This window comes from Delphinus delphis, chromosome 16 (genome assembly GCF_949987515.2).
Source record: "Delphinus delphis chromosome 16, mDelDel1.2, whole genome shotgun sequence".
Taxonomy (NCBI): domain Eukaryota; kingdom Metazoa; phylum Chordata; class Mammalia; order Artiodactyla; family Delphinidae; genus Delphinus; species Delphinus delphis.
The window spans coordinates 25,667,385-25,691,206 of record NC_082698.1 but is presented as its reverse complement, the minus strand read 5'-3'; the positions used below and the strand labels follow the sequence as shown (position 1 = coordinate 25,691,206).

The 23,822-nt window shown below is 39.9% G+C and overlaps 1 protein-coding gene across 1 annotated transcript; it reads left to right on the top strand.

The window, feature by feature from the left end:
* Positions 1 to 3,318: 3,318 nt before the first annotated feature.
* AS3MT (arsenite methyltransferase) lies at positions 3,319 to 21,870 on the top strand. The gene is given in 10 exon segments (XM_060034152.1): positions 3,319 to 3,765; positions 3,968 to 4,008; positions 4,276 to 4,403; positions 5,678 to 5,828; positions 6,339 to 6,475; positions 7,494 to 7,563; positions 8,697 to 8,778; positions 10,595 to 10,737; positions 12,556 to 12,690; positions 19,551 to 21,870. Coding segments are annotated over 10 exon segments (996 nt in total). The 5' UTR covers positions 3,319 to 3,764; the 3' UTR covers positions 19,659 to 21,870.
* The last annotated feature ends 1,952 nt before the right edge of the window (positions 21,871 to 23,822 follow it).

The following is a 23,822-nucleotide window of genomic DNA, read 5'->3' as shown; positions in this document are numbered from 1 at the left end:
TCATTCTATAAATGTTTATTACAATTATTAAATATAAACAGGTTCAACTTACCTTAAAAAGAAGGCTTGCAAACTTACAGCAATTGTCATATTAGTAGTAAAACATTTGATGTTACTATCACAGTTTCTATTCAACATTTTGCTGGAAGCCACACCTGGTGCAGAAATTAAAATTAAATGTAACTATTAGCAAGGAAGAGACAAAATTGTTATCATACAGTAGGATTATCTACTTAGAAAATCCAAGGACTGATTTTTTTAAAAAGTCACCAGTTTAGAAAACAAAACAAAGTTTAACCATCCAAGTATACACAAAGCAAAGAAATATTTAAGATGAAAAACAATTAAACTATAGTCTATGTTTTCTTCCTCATGCTGGAACAAATATTAAAGAAGCAGTGACTGCTTATGTTATATCTGATAAAATAAATTTCACAATCAAAATTTGAATGGTAAATAAAGATGAAATTTACATTAAATAATGAAAACCTAGTAGTACTGATTTAGTCATTTTAAAGAACATAATGCCAAAATACATGAAAGAAAAGTAGACAGAAATGTGAGAGCAGGCAGAAATGTATACATACTTCGATAGTTTGTTTCTTATAGAAATAGGTTAATATGGAGACAAAAGGTACTTCTCTAAAATAACATCTGTGTTGTAGAGGATATGTTGGAGGATAATTTCAAAATAATGAAAATTCAAATCTATGCAAGCAAATTTATGTGATGATACCCAAGCAGTACTATAAAGAAAAAAATCATGCTTTAAATATCTGTATTAGGGATAAGGCGTAAGTAAATGTTTTCTTTTTTTTTTTTTAAGGAGTTTGTGGTTAGAATTTAGAAAGAGAACAAAAGAAATCAAAGTGGAATAAGAAAACCAAGCATGAATGACAAAAATTAGAAAAATATATGAAACCATTAATTGGTTCTTACAGATTAAATTGGTAAAATGTCAGCTCAATCGTAAAAGTACAAATTAGTACATTTATAATTGAATAGGAGATATATAAAATAAATCAATTAGATTTGAAAAGAGAGATCTGTCAGCTTGATGCTAAAAATTTAATTACTAGTATCAAAATATCTGGCTCCTTATAATGATATAATATGATAAAACTGACATTTAAAAGAGAATATGTCCAGACTGGTTATGAGAAATAATCCATAAATTGTCAGAAATAACCAATTAAAATGTCATCTGCTTGTGATGGCTGTCCTGAGACTTTTCCAAAGTATCAAATAACAAATCATTTCCATATACTCCCAAAGTATAGAAAATGATAGCAAGATACCCAGTTCCTTTGCTGAAGTAAATGTAATTTTCATTAAAAAAAGTAAAAAGCAATATAATATAAAGACATTTAGGAGATTCTTATTTATGAACATAGATGCAAAAATCCTAATAAAATCTCAGAAAATTGAATAGAGAAATATTTGGAAGAACTGCTAACATAATTCTAGAGTTACAAAGTTCATATAACAGCTGCAGAACACATTACATTAATAAAAAACAATAAAATCGTACATCACTGTAATATACACCAAAAAGGCATCTGAAAAAGTTCAATGTCTATTTCTAATTAAACTTAAAAAAAAACTCTCTAAAAGTATGTTTTAGAAGAAAGAATAATAGAACCCCAGAATATTAGAGCTGTATGGGGCCTCACAAGTGATTAAATTCTAGCCTCATGTTTTATAGATGAAAAACATAGCCAGGGAGATTAAATGACTTACCCAAGGTCACTGAACTTGATGGTAGGTCTTCTGACTACTAGTCTAGCTTGCTATTATCTGTTACTTTTCTTATAAATAGAAACAAGGGTGCTTCCTGTCATTTCTAGTATTTAGCATCATAAAAAAGAAAAGGAAGTAATTGAATCCAATCCATTTACCCCTGCTACTTCATCTCTGGTAAGTAACCAGTTGGTCATCTAGCTTCTGCTTGAATACTTCTAATGTTTGGAGAATCCTTTACTTAGTGGTGGTGGCCATTTTGGAAAGCTGTACTTGAAAGATGGTTTTGTGTACTGAACCAAAAATCTGCCTTTCTGGACCATCCTGGAATTGTCGGACCAGTAGCTTCCAAGGTGGGATGTGTGGAGGTATGCACAAGGCCATCCTTTGAGGTAAGGGAAGAAAATATCTGTGTATATTTATTTTTTATCTTAAAAAGAGAAAATTAGCTTTTTGCTAATATTTAAAATATGGCTTGATATGAGATATCTGACTTGGCCTACATAGCATACCTATCATTTAGCAGGGGTGATATTAAAAACAAAAAATTCTGTGGCTGAAGCACTGACCAATCAGAATGAATGATGGTCACAAGCAGTCTGGTCCAAAATCAGCCCTGCACACTAGATACCTGAGGGAAAACTGGGAATAACTAAATGTAAGTTGACGGTGGTTTGTTTTATTGCAGTTTATCTGTGTGTGGTTAAGTGGATTTAAGGCTTATCAAATGATTCTTGTGAATAACCACAAATTGAAGATAATACAATAAAACAAGCACAAGTGAACAAGTGGAAAATGATAGAGCCTTTTCCTTAACCTCCCACTAATCTGTCCTTTCAAGATAAAGTTACCATTTTAACAATGAGTGAGAAAGTGACAACTTTTCTAAAGGAACTAATTTTATGGAGAGAGTGTTTTGAAAACTAATATTTTGGAGTGTTTTCACCATTAAACAATTGCCAAAAACCAGATATCTATAAAAACGTATTTTTACACACTTAATAGAGATATTCTAACCTATAAAATATTCCAAAAAGGATCATTTCCATGGGTTTAATTTGTTAAAAATATAACACCTTCCTCTTAACATTTAACAACAACTAATTGACATCTGGGAAGATTATTATTGTCAGATGAGACTGAAAAATGAGTATACTTTAGTAAATCTTCCATTCAGATATCCTTTCAGGTGGAACCCCATATCGCCTTACTATCCTAATGAATAGAAATTCTTGTTATAACCACAAAAGGAAATAAAGTATACCAGTGTAGGAGTGTAGAAATTAATTAAATTAATTTTTTTTTTCTGCAAGATGAAATGACAATACTTAGAAAACAAGTGAATTGACCAAAAAAATACTAGAGGTTAAAAATGAACTTAGCAAAGTTGCTTTCCTAAATACAATTCAAAATAGACTGAGATTGATTGGTATGGAATCATTGATATGATTCCATCACTATGACATTCTGGGAAAGGAGGGAGAACAGATCTATGGTGGTTTAGAAGCTGGCGTGGGGAGATTTACTATGCAAAGGGGCAGGAAGAAACATTTGGGTGAGAGCCTTGATTGCGGTGATGTATATACCTTGTTAGAATTCACAGAACTGTACACTTTATAAAGAAAGGTGAATTTTACTGAATGTAAATTCTCTCTCAATACACTTGACTTTAAAAAGTGGACTGAGAAAAGGTGATTTCATTCCCAAAGGGGGCAAAAATCAGTATATACGTGGGTGTTCATACGAGCATTATAAAATGAAAAGCACAGTGGAGCAATAAAGGAAGATCCTTAATAGTAAGAGCCTCTTCCTGGTTGGAAAGACCAAAGACAGCCAAGCTGACTTTGGGCACACTAGGGCCGTAGCGCGAGGGAGGACTCGTGGTCGGACTGCGTAGGTGGGTTCCTGCCCGGGGGCGGGGCCTCGGGAGCGCGGGGCCTCGGGAGCCCTGGGCCTACGGAGCGCTGGGCTTCGAGAGCCGGCTGCTGGGGACCCAAGTTCCAAGGTCTGGAGGCCGAGGAGACAGTGAGTGTGGTCCCTCGCTTCCCCGCCCGCCCCCAGGGCAGGCTCTCTGCCCCTAACCCTGCTACCCCCACCGCCCACCATCACCACCCGCTGCGCTCCCGCCTGCCGCCCGCCCCTAGACCACCCCTCAGTCCCGGGGCTCCCCTCCCCCATGCGGGCTCAGCGCCCTCGCCTTTAAGCTGCCTTTTCTCCCTCCTGGCAGTGGCCACCACCCGCGACGCTGAGATCCGGAAGGACGTGCAGGTAGGTGCTCGCAGTAGGGCCTATGGCTGCGGTGGAGCCTCAGCTGAGTGGGAGCTTTAGGCCTTTGGAAGCCCGGCCTGGCCCGCCAGGATCCCTGGGGTGGGGCAGGGCCAAGTCCGGGCTTAGAGTTTTGTAGCGAGCAAAGGCTGGCCAGGCCTGGGGGCGCTGGAGGGGGGTTGGTGGGGCGTATGGGCGCCTCCACCCTGAGGACACCAACTCGAACTCTTCTTTTCTCACCCCTCACCCCACCCTTGGACCCTGGGTCAGACCTACTACGGGCAGGTGCTGAAGAAATCAGCAGACCTCCAGACCAATGCGTGTGTCACTGCAGCCAGGCCAGTCCCTAAGCACATCCGGGAAGCCCTGCAGAATGTAAATGAGGAAGTATCCTTGAGGTAAAGTGCCCTGTGCTGCCTCCACGAAGACCCCAGACAGCATCTTTCTCAAAATATAGTGATGCCAGGTCGCTAGGGAATTAACCCGTCTCCTCCAATCCATGGGGCCTGCCTTATCTATTATAAAACTGGTAAAGCACAGCACTGATCGATCATCTTACTGCTCTGTTGAAGAACTTCCAGTGACCCACACATATGCCCCTTTACTCACAGGATACATTCACACTCCTTGGAGCTGACATTCAAGCCTGTCCACGTTGGCCCTCCCTTCCTAACCAACCTTGGCTCCCTCTGATGCACTATACTACTGTAGCCAGACCTTTCCCTTCCTCCTGCCATCACACTGCCAAGATGATTTCTGCCTGCCCGGCATGAAGTTATCAATCTGGAATGCCTTCCCCCTGCTTTCTTTCTTCCTTTTTTAAAAAATAATTTATTTATTTATTTTTGACTGCATTGGGTCTTCATCCCTTCGAGAGGGCTTTCTCTAGTTGTGGCCAGCGGGGGCTACTCTTCGTTGCAGTGCGAGGGTTTCTCACTGCGGTGGCTTCTCTTGTTGCGGAGCACGGGCTCTAGGTGTGCGAGCCTCAGTAGTTGTGGCACACGGGCTCAGTTGCTCTGCGGCATGTGGGATCTTCCCAGACCAGGGCTTGAACCCATGTCCCCTGCATTGGCAGGCAGATTCTTAACCACTGTGCCACTAGGGAAGCCCCCCCTGCTTTCTACCTTCCAAATCCTACCTATCCAACGCTTCACTGATGTCCTACCTACTTTGTGAAGCCTTCTTTAATCCTTGGGCACCACTTTCCCAAACCACTATAACACTTACTTCCTGTGCCACTCAGTTTGTAAATAAATCATGGAAAATGTTTTCTGTGTTTGCGTTTTATCTCCCTCGTTAAATACACTTAAGGGACAGAATTCTTGTCTTACCTTTCTTCTTCAATAACTAGCAAGTCCTGGACCTGCATAAGATGCTCAGTTAATGCCTAACAAATATTTTAGTTGGTTTATTTGTCTTAGTACCTGGTGCAGTGCCCATCAATTCAATGGTAAACAAAGCAGATAGAGTCCCAGCCTTCATGGAGCTTCCGGTGTAGTGAGGGAGACTAAACATCTAAAAAGAAATTGAATGAATGATGGAAGGAAGGAAAGGAGGGAGGGAAGAAGGAAGGAAAGGAGGAAGGGAAGGAGGAAGGATTTATAAGATTTAATGGTTCCACATCTTCTCGTCTCTAAAGGGAAAAAATGTGTATATATTTTCTATTTCCCAGATATTATGGCTGTGGTCTGGTCATCCCTGAGTGTCTGGAAAACTGCTGGGTTTTGGACCTGGGGAGTGGAAGTGGCTGAGACTGCTATGCACTTAGTCAGCTGGTTGGTGAGAAGGGACATGTTACCGGAATAGACATGACAGAAGGTCAGGTGAGGCAATTATTTCAAGGATAAGGAGGAAAAAATTCTGAAAAGCATTCTTTTAGAGATAAAGTTGTTTCCTTGTGACTCTTCAAGGATAATTTAAGAAGGGTGCTAAATGCAGTGCTCGCTTGTGCCATTACTGCTTCCTGACCTGGAAACCGAGAACTTTGACAATTAGGGGCTTCTCTGGGAGAACAGAGTCAAAGGTTTGATCTGATTTATGAATATCATGATGACTGAATGGAGTTGGATCTTTTCCTTCTTTCTGCCATCTATCCTGAAAGATTTTCTTATTGCGTGAAGAGTTTATTCAAATAAAACCCATGTATCAAACGGGGTTTATGCCCCATTGAGCTGTCCCACTCTGTAGTGTATCCTGCATGCGCAGATGAACCTCGTTTACGTACCTAAAACATTCTGGGGGCAGTTCATTCCATTAGTAATAGGAAACTTTAGGAAAAAATTAGTGCATTAAAAAATGTTGATTATCAAATCTATTTTTTTTTCTTCCTTTAGGTAGAAGTGGCTAACAAGTACATTGAATATCACATGGAAAAATATGGCTTCCAGGCACCCAATGTGACTTTTATTCATGGCTACATAGAGAAGTTAGGAGAAGCTGGAATCAAGAATGAGAGTTATGATATTGTTATGTAGGTCTATGTCCTTACTGTTGTGAAGATAGCCCATTTCCTATTGAACACATGAATGGCACCACTTTTTGCTGAATGGATTCTTATTTGGGGGGTTAAACTAAACTTAGCATAACTTAATAAAGGGATGGAGATGGCCTGGGGCCCTTGTGGTCCACCAGCCACAGAACACACTAGCCTGAGAGAGAACGTATTTTAATTTTTTTTTTGGGGTCTTTGTCGCTGTGCACGGGCTTTCTATAGTTGTGTCGAGCAGAGGCTACTCTTCATTGTGGTGTGCTGGCTTCTCACTGCGGTGGCTTCGCTTGTTGCAGAGCATGGGCTCTAGGGACTCAGGCTTCAGTAGTTGTGGCATATAGGCTCTAGAGCACAGGCTCAGTAGTTGTGGCACACAGTTGCTCCATGGCATGTGGGATCTTCCCAGACCAGGAATCGAACCTGTGTCCCCTGCATTGGCAGGCAGATTCTTAACCACTGCACCACCAGGGAAGTCCCGAGAATGTATTTTAAACTTAACCGTGGTTTACGAATGAGCCCAAAAGACCAGCAAGACCAATGAGGCTGCTTATACAATATGTTATCTTCAGTATTATTTTCATGGCAAATTATAGGATTCTGTGTTGCTGTTTTTCCTCTGAGTTGTCAAATCATGCCTTAATAAAGCTGTCTTTGAGGAACTTAGCCTATTTACATGTGGCATAAGAAATGCCTTGTGCAGTAGGCATCTGGTCCCAGGTCATTGTGTTGCACAGTCAACATCAGGGCAGAAACAAATAAGAAACATGCCTCAAAATTTTTTCTACACACTCAGACTCGCTAACAGTTTATTGAGATTTCAATAAACTGTTGTTTATTGAAACACTCAACAAAGTTGAGTGTGGGGAAGAGAGGAGGGAGGTGGGAAGAATAGTGTAGCTTTGAGAAAATGGTGGGAACCACCTTTAGGTAATCTCCAAAGGATTTGAAGGTGTCTAAGTAGTCTGCAGATGTGCTTGACATTCTGTCTCTTCTTTTTTAGATCCAATTGTGTCATTAACCTTGTACCTGATAAACAGCAAGTGCTGCAGGAGGTATATCAAGTGTTAAAGGTGAGGGGAAGAGGGAGACCAGTGGTCTTTGAACATCAGTGAGAGCACATGGGATATGTCCTGTTCTTGTCCCCTTGAGCTGAGAGCTCAAACTCTCAATTTCTCCATTAAATTAGAAAGAGTGGCAAAATGTGGGAGTGACAGGAATACCCTAGATATGAATTTGTTTTCCTCTAGGTTGCAAAAGGTGATAAATCTGAGAGTCACGATTGTGATTGAATATGTTAAAATTTGCTTTCTTGGCTGTTTTTCCTCCTGCTTGCTGCTGTACATAATCCTAGAATAGCATCTGCAGAGCTGCGGGGACCTTTGGACTGACTACTAAGGTTATTTTGAATATACGTTCCTAGCATGGACAGTGTTTCTCAGGGATCCTTATTTTGTATCCATCAGGGCTCCAGATCTTTGGGAAGTTAAGGAAGATGGACCTTTTCCATTAACTAGTCTCTTAAAGGAAAACTTGCAGGAGCTCCACACCCTCTATATGTATCATGAGATGTATCTCTTCATGACAGAAGATAGAAGATTATGAGATTCTTGGTTTTATAGGGCTGTTTTAGAGATCAAATAAGAATATCAATGTAGAAATGATTTAACAATGTCTTAGTGAGTAGGCCATTGTATAGACCAGCTCACTGTTTTCACCAGGGTGTATGTGTAGAAGGTAGAGACATTACTATAGAATCTAGATGTCCATGCTCTTGAAATTAGTTGAATAAAATCTTAAAATTCCTGATCACTCATATGCCTCAGATTTTAAGGACAATGTTTTAAAAAGATAATGTGTTATTATAAAAATAAATAACATTACAAAAGTTATATAATTTTTAAGGGAGAAGAGTTTATGAATACCGTTTACTTCTGTTAGTTCTGTAACAACCTGGGGTTGCTTTTGCTTCAGATTGGTTAAGCTTGGAAAGTTATTTTATTACCTGTTGAGTGAGGCACTGAAAACAAATCTTGGCAGTTGGCTATGATTATAACTAGGGAGGCAGCTAGTAGTTATTTGTCCAAAAAGGGTCAGCTCAAGAACTTCGGTTGTTTTTTTAAAACTTGATTTTAGCCCCTCATTCCTTTGCTATCTGGGACTAATGTAATCTTTAACCTTGTTTGGATTAATTCTGCTGTTTCAGCACGGTGGGGAGCTATATTTCAGTGACGTCTATGCTAGCCTTGAATTGCCAGAAGAAGTCAGGACACACAAAGTTTTAAGGGGTAGGTTTTTGTGTTTTATTTTGTTTTGAGGCAGATACTTGTCCAAGTACAGAGTTCCATCCTGCTAATATCCAGGATGAGGCTTTGTGATGTGGGAACATGGGATTAGTTCAGGAGGCTTAGGTTCTGTTCCTCCTCTGACACTCAAATCTGGTATGACCTTGGACAATTTAATTAATCTCTTTGAGTCGTGTGTTCTGTACTGTAAACTATAGGTAATAATTCAGTCTGCCTTAGAGGGCTGTTATGAAGATTAAATGGGATAATGAATGTGAAAAATTCTTAAAAGCTCTAGTGTGGAAATGACGGCAACTGCTCCAGAGTTGATGCTGCCTCCTTAATTTCCCATGTTCTCATCATTATTGTGTTGTCGATTCCTTTACTGTCATTTTCATGGAGTCTCTGGACGTTGAGGAGATAAATGCATGTGTTTGGTCAGTCTGGTTATGAAATCAAAAGTTCTTAACTTTTAAAATAAATTATGTTAACTTTTTCTTATTATACAAGAAGAAATGGATATTGTTAAAAAGCTGGAAAATAGGGAATTCCCTGGTGGTCCAGTGGTTAGGACTCCGCAGGGGCCCCGGGTTCAATTTCTGGTCGGGGAACTAAGATCCCGAAAGCCGTGTGGTGCAGCCAAAAAAAAAAAAAAGTTGGAAAATACAAAAAAAAAGTTACTACTAAGCACATAACCCAGTAATAACCTCTTTTAATAGCTTAGTATACACACTTTTAGGGTTTTGTTTTCCTGTGGGTGTGTATAATAATATTGGGAGTATGCTGCATATAGAATTTAGTATTCTAATTTTATTTAGCATATTTCCTAAACCTAAAACTTAAAAAAAATTTAAATGTTTGTATTATGCAACTGTATTGTACAGCTGTACCATAACTTATTTGACCATTTCTCTATTGGTGATGATTTAGATTATTTCTAATTTGTTGATGTAATAAATTTAAAAACTGTAAAATGCCTTATGAACATTAATAGTAATTACTGTTCTAGTAGCAGATCATTATGAGATTAATCTGGAACTAAGAGGCAGTTTTGGAATTTTTCTTGTATGTTTTTTTACATAGAGTGCTTTTCAGAATGTGACCTAATACATACATGAATATTATTATTGATAGAACCAATATATTAGTGACTGTCCTGAACAATGGTTCCCAGAGACCATTAGCTAGCATATCTGGTTTCAACCATGACTTTCTATACCTTGGGGGACCCTCAGGTCCTTCTTCTATTTTTCTAGAACCTATGCTTTAAGTAATACCATAGCCTAATCAATTATACAGAAGAATAATTCCCTTAATACCTAGTTGTATTGGTTGATCTGTGATTTTTCGTGTTTTTAGGTGAGTGCCTGGGTGGTGCTTTGTACTGGAAGGACCTTGCTATCCTTGCCCAAAAAATTGGGTTCTGCCCTCCACGTTTGGTCACTGCCAATTTAATTACAGTTCAAAACAAGGAACTAGAAAACATGATCTGTAAGAAACAGCAGTAGGGACTGTTATAACTGCACCCTGAATGGTTCAAATTTGGTGATTATCAAGTGTCTCCTGAGTGAGTCTCACTGAAGGAGACTTTTGTCGTCTGGAAATCTCCATCTTGTCTCCTGTTTAATGGCAACCTCCCAAAGTTTGGCATTTAATAAAGCACTTTGAAGTTATACAGTAAATAGAGTGATGGGCCCATAAAGATAATTGATGGCATGCAAAGAAGAAATCGTCTTTATAATATTAAGCCTTCATCTGCTGAGCAAACCAATCGCCGTTGGAGTGCTGGAGATGAACCATGAGTATATTCTGTTTTTAGGTGACTGCCGTTTTGTTTCTGCTACATTTCGCCTTTTCAAACTCCCTAAGACAGGACCAACCAAAAGATGCCAGGTTATTTACAATGGAGGAATCACAGGACACGAAAAAGAACTAATATTTGATGCAAATTTCACATTTAAGGTAAATAAAGATTTCCGTGACTTCCAGCATTCTTCCTATTCTTCCCTTTGCTCCAGGAACCTTTTCTTAACCTTCCATTGCTTCTCACTTTTCTGGTCTTGGTGTACGTGCGTTTGTCTATATATATACACACACATATACATATACGTATATACATATTTGCTGAACCATTGAAAAGTAAGTTGCAGATATCATGACGTTTTACCTTTAAAGAGTTCAGCATGCATCTCCTAAGAATAAAATATTCTCCTACATAACCAAATACCATTGTGACATCTAAAAAACTTTTCTATGAGAAACGTCATTCAGACATCAGATTAATGGAATTATAGAGAAAGGATGGAAAAATAGGAGAGGACTGCATAACAGTATTTCAGTTGTTTAATTGTATTGTGGAATTAAGGATTGTTAGTGTTTAATGATGACATTGACATTTCTACTACTCTTTTTAGAGTAGGTTTTGTTTTCTCAAAACAGAGACGTACAGCCTTTGGAATTAGATACCTGGTTTCAAATTCTGGCTCTGTTATTTATTTATTACTCAGGTAAACTTGAATGTGCCACCAAAATTGTTTGAAATACAATTTGCTCCACTGTAAAAGTAGGGATAATAATACCTACATGGCAGAATTTCTATAAAGATTAGCAATAATATAGCAAAACATTGGTACTGGGAACTCAGTAAATAGAAGATACAGTCATTATTTGCTCCAAAGGTGGAAGAACTTTACTGTTTCCTTCATCTGATTTTTTTGTCTAGATAGCATTTTCAAATTTCTAAAATACGCCCTGGTGCAGCAGAGCCATTAATGCTTTTTCACTGATACACTGCCACTTGCCTGCTTCATTAGGTTCACAGGATCAGAGTGGGAAGGGCCTTTGAAATCATTACTCTGGTCTACTGGCTTTCAAAACATTTCTAATAGCAGAATTATTTTTTATTGAGATAATTGACATATAACATTATATTAGTTTCAGGTATACAACATAATGATTTAATACTTGTATGTATTGTAAAATGATCACCACAGTAAGTCTAGTTAATGTCCATTACCATACATATTTACAAATTGTTTTTTCTTGTGATGAGAACTTTTAAGGTTCACTTTCTCAGCAACTTTCAAATATATAATACACTATTATTAACTAAAGTCACTATGCTGTACATTATATCCTCATGAGTTATTTATTTTATAACTGAGAGTTTGTATCTTTTGATCCACTTTAGCCATTTCGCCCACTCTCCAACCCCCCCAGAATTATTTCTTTCAGCAAAATTTTAGTTAAAAGACCAATACTTACTGTGTGTCCGTCATTGCTTTATATAACCCCAGTATCTGAAGGGATACAAGCAGAGTTTATCTGATAGGAGCAGGGATTGGACAGCTCAGAATCTCCTGTGTTCGCTCCTGGTTCCCAAGGCGTAGACCCTTTACACCCCTCCCAGGCACCCTGGAACGCAAGGAAATACACTTTAAAAGCCACTAGTCCAAAGCCCTCATTTTAGCAATGAATAAGGTGAAACTCAGAGAGCAGTGGTTTTCTACATTTGCCTCTGAGCAGAGACTAGACACTGGAGGCACGAGTGCCCTTTTTTTTGCACTGTCACCAAAGGAAAACTGATAACGACACCGGTCAGTTCCATGTGAAAATAAGCATGAAGCTAGCAGCAGGGTCTGAACATGAGAAAATACTTATGTCAAAAGGTGTAGTCTCCTTATTTTGAGGTATTGCTCATTAGTAGAACTTCAGGGTGTTTTTCTTCTATTGAGACAAAAGAGGCATCTCTAAGAATGTGTTTTTCATGCTACCCTTCAGAAAGATGAAACTGTTGAAGTGGACGAAGAAGCAGCAGCTATCCTGAAGAATTCACGATTTGCCCAAGATTTTCTGATCAGGCCAATTGGAGAGAAGTTGACGACATGTGGAGGCTATACTGCTCTTGAAGCAAAGGTTTGCTCGGCTTTCAATTCCCTAACCTCAAACAGAGAACCATTTAAAAAATCGTTATGGTCACCACAGACTGCTAAAGCAAAAAACAGAGCATTGTTCTTTTAGTTGGCCATCATAACTTATTTCTAGCATTTTTGTACCTATAAAATGATTTACCTTCATAACTTCATTTTCCTGGACTTCCCTGGTGGCACAGTGGTTAAGAATCCGCCTGCCAATGCAGGGGACACGGGTTCGAGCCCTGGTCCGGGGAGATCCCACATGCCGCCGAGCAGCTAAGCCTGTGTGCCACAACTACTGAGCCTGTGCTCTAGAGCCCGCGAGCCACAACTACTGAAGCCCGTGCGCCTAGAGCCCATGCTCCACAGCAAGAGAAGCCACCGCAATGAGAAGCCCGAGCACCACAACGAAGAGTAGCCCCCGCTCACTTTTTTTTCTTTTAATAAATTAAAAGAAAAGAAAGGAGAAAGAAACCATAAAGGAAACGACTACATAAAAATTGAAAACATCTATTCAGGAAAAAAAAAGCAAATAAAAAGATAAATGAGAGAAAATATTTGCAAAATATAATAGTCTCCTATAGAGCAATCAAAAATGAATATCACTCTAATAGAAAATGGTTAAAGGAATTATTATAGGAAGTTCACAATGCTCTATGTGAACATTATAAATTTACTTATGTTTTCTTTTAGTACTTTTTAAAAATGAAATAAAATTCATGTAACATAAAATTCATTATTTTAACCATTTTAACATGTACAATTTAGCAGCTTTTAGTATATTTATAAGGTTGTGCAACTATTACCACTATCTAGTGCCAGAAAACTTTCATCACCTGCAAAAGAAATCCCATGCCCATTAAGCCGTAATTCCCCAATCTCCCCCTCTCCCACCCCTGGCAATAACTAATCTGCTTTCTGTCTCTGGATTTGCTTATTCTGGACATTTCATGTAAGTGGAATCATACACTACGTGGCCTTTTTTGTCTGGCTTCTTTTACTTAATATAATATTTTAAAGGTTTATCCATATAGCAGTATTTCATTCCTTTTTATGGCTGAACAGTAGTCCCTTGTATTAGGGACTAAAAATGAGGCTAGACCTCTTTTTTTTTTTTTTTTAATCCATTCATCAGTTGATAGACATTTAGGTTGTTTCCACTTTTTGGCTATTGTGAGTAGTGTTGCTGTGAACATGCCTGTGTATGTGCTTCATGTACTTGTTTGAGTACTTATTTTCAATTCTTTTGGGTCTATATCTAGGAGTGGAATTGTTGGGTCATATGGCAATTCTCCATTTAAGTTTTTGGAAAGCCACCAAACTGTGTTCTACAGTGGCTGCACCATTTTACATTCCTACCAGCAGTGTACAAGGGTTCCAGTTTCTCTACATCCTTGCCAACACTTGTTATTTTCTGTTCTGTTTTGATTGTAGCCATCTTAGTGTGAAGTGGTACCTCACTGTGGTTTTGATTTGCATTTCCCTAATGACTAATGATGTTAAGCATCTTCTCATGTGCTTGTTAACTGTATAATTTCTTGAGCATTTGTATGTTTTCTCTAGAGAACTGTCTTGTCCTTTGCCTGTTTTTAAATTGGGTAGTTTGTCTTTTTGTTGCAGAGTTGTAAGCGTTCTTTATATATTCTGGATACTAGACCCTTATCACGTACATGATTTGCAAAAACATCTCCCATTCTGTGTGTTATCTTTTTATTCTCTTGATAGTGTCTTCTGATACATAAAAGGTTTTATTTTGATGAAGTCCAGTTAGTTTTTCTTTGCTCGTGCTTTGGGTATCATCGCTAAGAATCTATTACTTAATCCAAGGTCATGAAGATTCTTCTAGTACTTCCATGGTTTGTTTTTCACATTTAAATTTTTACTCCATCTGGAATTTATTTTTTTAATGCTAAATTCCTCTTTTTAAATTAATTTATTCATTTACTTTTTATTTTTGGCTGTCTCAGGTCTTAGTTGTTGCATGCGGGATATTCCTTGCGGCACCTGGGCTCTTCGTTATGGCGTGCTGGCTCCTCTGTAGTTGTGGCGTTTGGGTTTTTTCTCTCTAGTTGTGACGTGTGGGTTTTCTCTCTCTTGTTGTGGCGCACAGGCTCCAGAGCACGTGGGCTCTGTAGTTTGCAGCACGCAGGCTCTCTAGTTGAGGTATCCGGGCTTAGTTGCCCCATGGCATGTGGAATCTTAGTTCCCTGACCAGGGATGGAACCTGTATCCCCTGCATTGGAAGGTGGATTCTTTACCACTGGACCACCAGGGAAGTCCTTAGAATTTATTTTAACATAAATATTCAGGTAGAGTGTCGCTATTTTTCTGAATATTAGCTAGTCAAATTTTCCTGTTTATTAATTCATTGCTCTGCTGTTTTGGAATGCTAATTTCTATCATATCTAATTTCTTAAATGTATATTTGAGCCAGTATTCCAGCATATTCGAAAATGAATATTTTCTAAAATGTCTTAGATTCATATTTAGAATTATTCTAGTAACTGAAATACTGGTGTAGCAATTTTTTTTTTTTTTTTTTGCGGTACGCGGGCCTCTCACTATTGTGGCCTCTCCTGTTGCGGAGCACAGGCTCCGGACGCGCAGGCTCAGCGGCCATGGCTCACGGGCCTAGCCACTCCGCGGCATGTGGGATCTTCCCGGACCGGGGCACAAACCCATGTCCCCTGCATTGGCAGGCGGACTCTCAACCACTGCGCCACCAGGGAAGCCCTGGTGTAGCATTTTTTAAAGCATTTTATCACAATTTATCTCAGGTCATCTCTCACAACTTCCCTGTGAGGAGGGCAGATAGGTAGTTTTAACAGATATTAGCATCTCTCTTCCTCTTATTTATTTTTACCTTTTCCCCATTCATGCTATCATAATTATTTTATTAATCCATTCATTATTTTATAGTATTTTATTATTTAGAACAGGCTTAGTGATGGATTTCAAGTCTCTTTTGTCTGATAGAACTTCCTTTTTAAAAAAAATTTATTTTATTTATTTATTTTTGGTTCTGTTGGGTCTTCGTTGCTGCACCCATGCTTTCTCTAGTTGCAGTGAGTGGGGGCTACTCTTCATTGCGGTGCGTGGGCTTCTCATTGCGGTGGCTTCTCTTGTTGTGGAGTGTGGGCTCTAGGCACGTGGGCTTCAGTAGTTGTGGCTCGCAGGCTCTAGAGCTCAGGCTCAGTAGTTGTGGCACACAGGCTTAGTTGCTCCGTGGCATGTGGGATCTTCCTGGACCAGGGCTTGAATCCGTGTCCTCTGCATTGGCAAGTGGATTCTTAACCACTGCACCACCAGGAAAGCTCCTCTGATAGAACTTCTAACATTCACCAAAGTCATTACAGTGATGCACCTCAAGGCACTGGATGTTGGAAGCCCAGGGAAATAAGCTACTGATCTTGCTGGGGCAGGGTGGTGGCACAGCATGGGGTTTAAGTACACAGGTCTTGGAGTCAGATAGACTAGGTTCAGATCTTGGCTCTGCCAATTATGTGGGATCTCGGATACCTTACCTAACCTCCCTAAACCCTCAGTTTCCTCATGTGTAATGGGGAGGTAATAATCCCTTTTTTCCTCAGGTTGTGAGAATCAAATGGAATGATACATGTAAATGTTGGCCAATGCCTGGCAAATAATACATACTTAAGAAATAGAGGTGGTTATGGTTATGGACTTGTATTTGTTAATATTCTTGGTCCCTTGGAACCGTGTTCTACGTATTTGAGTTCTGACCATCTTTGCAGGATTCTTTTATCATTCTCTCATAAACCCTTTCTCCTGAGCTCAGAATTTCTGTAATCTTTTCTCCATGAATTTTACTTTCTGTTGTTTATATTTCATAGAAATTTTGGATACATGGGGCACACATTGATACACAAGTAACTCTTGTGCCTTTTCCTCCCTCCCCTTTTGTTACCTCACAAGCAGTCTTTTTTTTTTTTTTTTTTGGCCACACTGGGCGGCTTGTGGGATCCTAAGTTCCCCAACCAGGGACCGAAGCCGGGGCCCTGGCAGTGAAAGTGCCGAGTCCTAACCAGTGGACCTCCAGGGAATTCCCAAGTAGTCTTTTTTTTCTTTTAAACATCTTTATTGGAGTATAATTGCTTTACAATGGTGTGTTAGTTTCTGCTTTATAACAAAGTGAATCAGTTATACATATACATATATCCCCATATCTCTTCCCTCTTGCGTCTCCCTCCCTCCCACCCCCCCATCCCACCCCTCTAGGTGGTCACAAAGCACCGAGCTGATCTCCCTGTGCTATGCGGCTGCTTCCCACTAGCTATCTATTTTACGTTTGGTAGTGTATATATGTCCATGCCACTCTCTCACTTTAAGAGTAAAGCTTATTGGGAATTCCCTAGTGGCCTAGTGGTTAGGATTCCAGGCTTTCATTGCCGTGGCCCAGGTTCAGTCCCTGGTTGGGGAACTGAGATCCTGCAAGCCAGATCACTCTCCAAAATGGTAAATTTGTGGTTGAGGAAGTTCAGTTGGAGACAAGAATCCTGGGGCCCAAAAAACCTGGTATGTTCTTGTTTGGCCACTATTACCAGCATGAATCAAGTCCAAGCTAAGTGTAGAAGCCACCTCTAGAGGTAAAGAGTGATTTTCTTTCTTTGCTTTATTCAGTTCTTGAGCACTCTGCTATTGTCAACTCTTCTGTGTTTCTAAGGAGGTAACTTTTGGGGGGAAAGTAGAAAAAACTTGAATTCTGACTTTTCAGTCCATTACATTTCATGAATGTGTTATTGGTCTTTTGAAATTCTTGGTATTTCACTGATAACAAAATCTTGCTGGTCAGAATCAATGTTTATCTTGAAATATTTTCATCATTCTAATTCTCCTGTACCTGGTTTCCTGAATCCTGGCTCTAAAAGATGTCAGAAAATTAGTTACAAGTAAAGGGAGTCTTTTCCCCAGCCAAAGCACTTCCACTGCACTCTGGCTGGGAAACTGTAGTTAAATGAGTTTGCTTCTGCAGGAGATGATTTTCTACTAGCATAGCTCTCCTAGCTAGCAGCACCTCATGTGCAGGAGGGTTCTTGACCTCAGGCTGGAATGCAACATTCTACATGTTTGAAATGGTTTATCAGAACAATCTCCCATCTGTCCTAGCTTATTTCTTTCAGCCTGTGGTTGTGCCATTGTCTTGCCATCAGCTCCACGTTTCTGAAATGGGAATAATTGACACTGAAGGAAGATTTAAAGAATGAAACAAGTGTGTGTCCTAGAAATATAACCTTGTGCTCTCGGGGGAGGACATTCTTATCTTTTTTATGGAGGACCTTAATGATAGATTCCTGAGTACCGTAAGCAGGCGGCATGTAGGGAATTGCTTGTATTTCTGTTTTACTATCAGTTACTGCAATAGAGGAATGAAAGTACTGCTTGTTACTGAGGGTTGACTCGATAATGACTGTTTTTGAGAGCTCTTTTTTTCTTCTTCTCCTCCTCCTCCTTTTTTAATCCTGAGAAGGAAAATGTATTTTTGCTATTTAAAAGAATTATGTTATTAAAACACTGCAGCATCTGAAATGATGCAAATAGGAGGTGTGCTATGTACTGTCTTGTTCCAGTTAACAGTCGTGGTAGTAATCACATGACAACAGTAGTAATAGTATATAGGACCTAGCCTTTATCGAACAGTTAATATGTTGAAGGCACCACGTCATTTACTCTTCACAATACCCCTTATCTTCATTTTACAGATGAAGAAACAGGCTCAGAGAGATTAATTTGCTAATCCAAGGTCACGCAGCTAGAAAGCAGTGAATCTGAACCCACATCTGATTCTAGAGCTGACATTCTTCTTATTTATTTATTTTTGGCTCAGTAGTTGTGGCATGTGGGCTTAGTCGCTCCACAGTATGTGGGATCTTCCTGGACCAGGGCTCAAACCCATGTCCCCTGCGTTGGCAGGCGGAGTCTTAACCACTGCGCCATCAGGGAAGCCCCTAGAGCTGACATTCTTAACCAGTATGCTGCGCTACCTCTCCGTATCTATACTGTTCATAGAAGCACAAGATGTTGGTGCTGGAAAGGACTGCTTGTCAAGGTGTCCCACCTTTTATTTCTTTCAAGTCTTGAGAGCTTCTGGGGCTGAAAGCATGCATTTGGAAGTGATATTGATATCACTTGTACACCCTTCTATTTGCAGTGACCGCCAATAAATAATGAGTGTAAATTCATGTTTAATGAGTTCACCTTCATTATTTAAGGTGGCTTGTTCATATTCTTGACTTCCAACCTTTTTGCCTGGTTTGTCTCTGACCCCCTTGGCACTGCTGGTGGAGGTATCTCATTTGAAGATGAAAGGAGGAAAAATAAAGAGTGCCGTCTTATCTTTTGAAAATTCCACTTACTCTGCCCTGAAATCTTGCTGGTTGTGGTTGGCAATCTCAACATCTGAACATCAGCAACTGCTAATGAGGGTCCTGGTATCTGGGTCTTACCTCCTTCTCTTGCACACATTTCTAGAAATTAAAGTAAGAGAAGGGAAGAAGTTTCAGCATTTCAGTAGCTCAGTTCCAAAAAGGTAAAAGGCACAAACAAATGGGAATCCCACAAAACGAAACAAAGCAGAATCAACTCTCTTGGCCCCAAAGGGAACACCTTTCCAAAGCTGTAAATGAAGTTTACCTTGAAAGTAGTGATAACTTGATTAGAAACTTCAGGAAAAGACAGCTACCTTTATAAGTTAGTGACTGATGCTACTCCCAGGACCTCACAGAATTGTAAAATTTTATCCTCCTTCTAGGTAAATCAGCCTAAGTCGAACTGAAATGTTCGTGTTTGGGTCTGTTGAAACACCTTTAACTTGTCCTTTCATTTTGGTTTGTCTTTTGACAGGATATAATAAAAGATCCATTCAAGCTTGCAGAAGGGTCTGACAATGCGAAGTCCAGAAGTCCCCCTGAAGCTGCCAGCGGCTGCTGAGGCACAGAGAAGTGCTGCTAAAACAACAGCTGACCAGAAGACAGTGGGCGGGAGGTGAAAGAATGAGTTACACGTCTTAACCTGCTCTTCCCCACAGCCCATACCACAAGAAAGAATAAAAGGCAAAACTCCGCCGTATTTTAGATTAAAATTAATGAATTATTTTTACAAAGTATTAATTAAAGGTTCACAGCAAAATCATCTAAAGACTAGTTAAGCAGTTTTTCTCTTAACTGAGTCTGGTGCCACCTAGTGGCAAGAAATGGAACTGAGAAGCAGTCTGAAAGCTTGGCTGATGGGCAAGAAAGGCTTCGGAAATAACAGTTGGCCAAGGGCCTCAGGGAGAACATCTTCCTTCTGACCTGCATAGCACCTTTTGGACTTTTCACCATGTTTTTTCATTAAACAGAGCTCCTACTGAACTCATGCTAATCATGCCAAAAGATTGCCAAATCAAATTTGGTAGGAGTGCTCTTGAGGTAATTGGTCTTTTAAATCAAACAATTTTTTTTCTTCTTTTTAATGTGCAGTTGAATGAAGAAAACAAACAGGTAATCATTTTTTGACCTCAGTTTACCCTAATGTGTGACAAAATAATGACCATCTGCAGTAAATCTTAACCGGATCAGGAAAAGAGTTTGATAATTTTTTTTTTTTGCAGTACGCGGGCCTCTCACCGTTGTGGCCTCTCCCGCCTCAGAGCACAGGCTCCGGACGCGCAGGCTCAGCGGCCATGGCTCACGGGCCCAGATGCTCCGCGGCATGTGGGATCTTCCCGGACCGGGGCACGAACCCGCGTCCCCTGCATCAGCAGGCGGACTCTCAACCACTGCGCCTCCAAGGGAAGCCCAAGTTTGATAATTTTTAAAAGACAAGCTAGGAGATGTAAAAATGGTAGGTTTTCTTTTCCTTTATAAGCTGCCCTGGTTAAACTTTTAGGAAAGTATTAAATTTAGTTCTAGTTTCCATAGTTAAAGAAGAAGATTGAGGAATATTTCAAGGATGGTTATATCATTAGAAATTAAGAGCATTAAGGGAAGGTTCAAGAGTGAGTAAATAAATTGAAGACCAGTTGTACCTGAAGACTTTGTCAGGGGCACAGAAAGTGTAAGTCATATATAAGCCATGGTCCTTGTCATCGGGAGCTGATAGTTCAGTTTTTAAATAACAGCCTTTAAGCAATGAAGAATTTTAATAAGGAAATCTCAACTAGTCGCTCAGAGCTCAGTGCAAAAAGAATAAGAGGGGAGGGACTTCCCTGGCGGTCCAGTGGTTAAGACTCCGCTCTTCCAATGCAGGGGGCGTGGGTTCCACCCCTGGCTGGGGAACTAAGATCCCACGTGCCACATGGCACAGCCAAAAAAAAAAAGGGGGGAAATTGGCATGAGCCAAGAAATTTTTTCATTAGAGGTATGGGAATACAAGAGGTCTTGTAAAACATTGGAATGAATTTTACAGGACAGACCCCTCTTTTAACAAAGCTGTTCAAAATGGAGAAATTCTCAGATTTCTGAGTGGGTTCAGCTGTAGACCCTAACTTATTACTACAAAGCCAGGAAAGGGCAGATGGTATCTTTTAAGCCCGATTCATCTGTGTGACCTTGATTCTAAACAGTGCTTTCTTGGTTCTAGAGTTCAATATCTACCCAATCATAACCTACTTCAGTGACAGCATTAGTTAGAATGGTACAGCTGGGATTAGGCATACTTTACTATTCATGAATGCTCGATGGTCCTGAGAGGGGAAAAGGTGAAAAGAAAGAGTGTTCTGGTTATTTGGTTTATTAGGCTTTTCAAAATTTATGAGGAAGAGGTATTAGCCTTAGCTTGTCATTCTGAACTTCTCAGTTCCCCCAAAAGATGTTGAGTGATGATATTGGTCTAGAAATTCACATTGTTCTTTTCCTAAGAATAACATACTTTAGGGCTTCCCTGGTGGCTCAGTGGTTAAGAATCCGCCTGCCAATGCAGGGGACACGCGTTCGAGCCCTGGTCCGGGAAGATCCCACATGCCGCGGAGCAACTAAGCCCATGCACCATAACTACTGAGTCTGTGCTCTACAGCCCACAAGCCACAACTACTGAGCCCGCGTGCCACAACTACTGAAGCAGGCGTACCTAGAGCCCGTGCTGCACAACAAGAGAAGCCAGCACAATGAGAAGCCCGTGCAGCACAATGAAGAGTAGCCCCCACTCGCCGCAGCTAGAGAAAGCCTGTGCCCAGCAACAAAGACCCAATGCAGTCAAAAATAAATAAAATAAATAAAAATTAAAAAAAAGAATAACATACTTTATACATTATTTTCATTTATTAAAAATATACATTTTGGGCTTCTCTGGTGTCGCAGTGGTTGAGAGTCCACCTGCCGATGCAGGGGACATAGGTTCGTGCCCCGGTCTGGGAAGATCCCACATGCCGCGGAGCGGCTGGGCCCGTGAGCCATGGCCGCTGAGCCTGCGCGTCCGGAGCCTGTGCTCCGCAATGGGAGAGGCCACAACAGTGAGAGGCCCGTGTACCGCAAAAAAACAAAAAACAAACAACAACAACAACAAAATATATATATACATTTTAAGAATTGTATTTGATCTGGAATCTAGAAAAGATATATATTAGACAATATAAAATTAAAGTAGATATGTTTTACCCAGAGAAATGCCATAAACAGTTACTTAAATATTCAAAAATAGGTGAAATAGACAACTAGGAATATTTGATCCTTATGAGAGTGAGAGGCAGTATGGAATGATGATTAAGAGCAAAAAGCTGATGCCAAACATTTTCGTTTTTTCCCTCTTAACTCTGCCATTTAGCATTTTGGCCTTGAGAAAATAATTTAACATCTCTGTGCCTTCGTTTCATCTGTATGAAGTTCTCTGAAAGAGCGCGTGGCACATGGTTTAGATTATTATTAGTTTAGATCTACTGATACATGGTTGCTGCGAGCATGTGATGTCAGGACCAGCTAAAGACTAATGCTTCTTTTGCTGCCAGGACGTGGTTTATGAAGCTGCCTGTAGGTCTTTTGACAGCGGGCAGCTTTACCTCCAACATTTTATTAGAACCATTTTCAAATATACAGAAAAGTTTAAAGAATTATAGTGATGACCCATTTACCCACCACCTAGATTATATACTTGTCAACCTTCTGCAATCATTTAATACGTTTTAACATATTTACTAACAGCAGTGCCATAGAAACAGAGGCCTAATTCTTCCCTCGCCACAAACCTTTTTCAAAAGATATTGGACTTAAAGAGTTAAAGGAGCAGATTTTCTGTTAATTGATTATTGTATCAAATACAGTATTTTCAGTGCTTCATTATCGCAGGGGGAGGATTTATTAAAAATCATGGAAGCCTGCAGAGGCTTTTCAGCTTTTACCTGCTGGGGGAGGCACAGCAGTAGCCTAAACAGGACCCCTACCCCCACACCCCTTAAGGCACACATGGCTTTAAAGGTCATGCCAAGACAGCAGCAGAACCCTCTCCTCTTAACTGATTCTTGGCCTTTCTTCTGATGGCTCCCAACCTTATTAGGTTGGGAGACCTATTACATGAGTTCAGCAAGAAATATGAACCTATCTATCCATTTCTTTGTAAAACAAAGAATGTTGCTTGCTGTCAGGTTCTGCAAAGATTAAGTTGTTAGCTACTGCTGCCACTGATGACAGTACACCCTGAAAGGAATTCAGGACGAAAAACAGGATGAACCACTCTGTGCTTTGGAAAAACAGGTCCCTTAGATAGTTAGATATAGCTCAAGAAAAATTTTTATGAACCCAGATTCTTACATCTTTACATACATAGAAAAGCACTAAAATGATTAACTGAGATATCTGTTCCTTGTGACTAGCAGTAACCTTTCACTGAGATGTATGCTTGATTACACATATTCCCCAGACAAAATCATCTTTACACTGGATTCTCCCCCTAGCTCTTTAGAGCAGTCCCCCCAGAGCTACCAAGAGGCTGATTCCCAGGCTAGAGTCCTCAGTAAGACCCTGAATAAAACTCAACTCACAACTCTTACGTTGTGTATTTCTCTTTCAGTCGACATTTTCATTAAGTCACTAAATATTAACTATGTACCTACTGTGTACCAGGCACCATCCTAGGCCTGGATTGCTAACAATGGAATATTATGCACCCCGGGGGCCAACAGGATAAAAACAGCCAGGCATATTT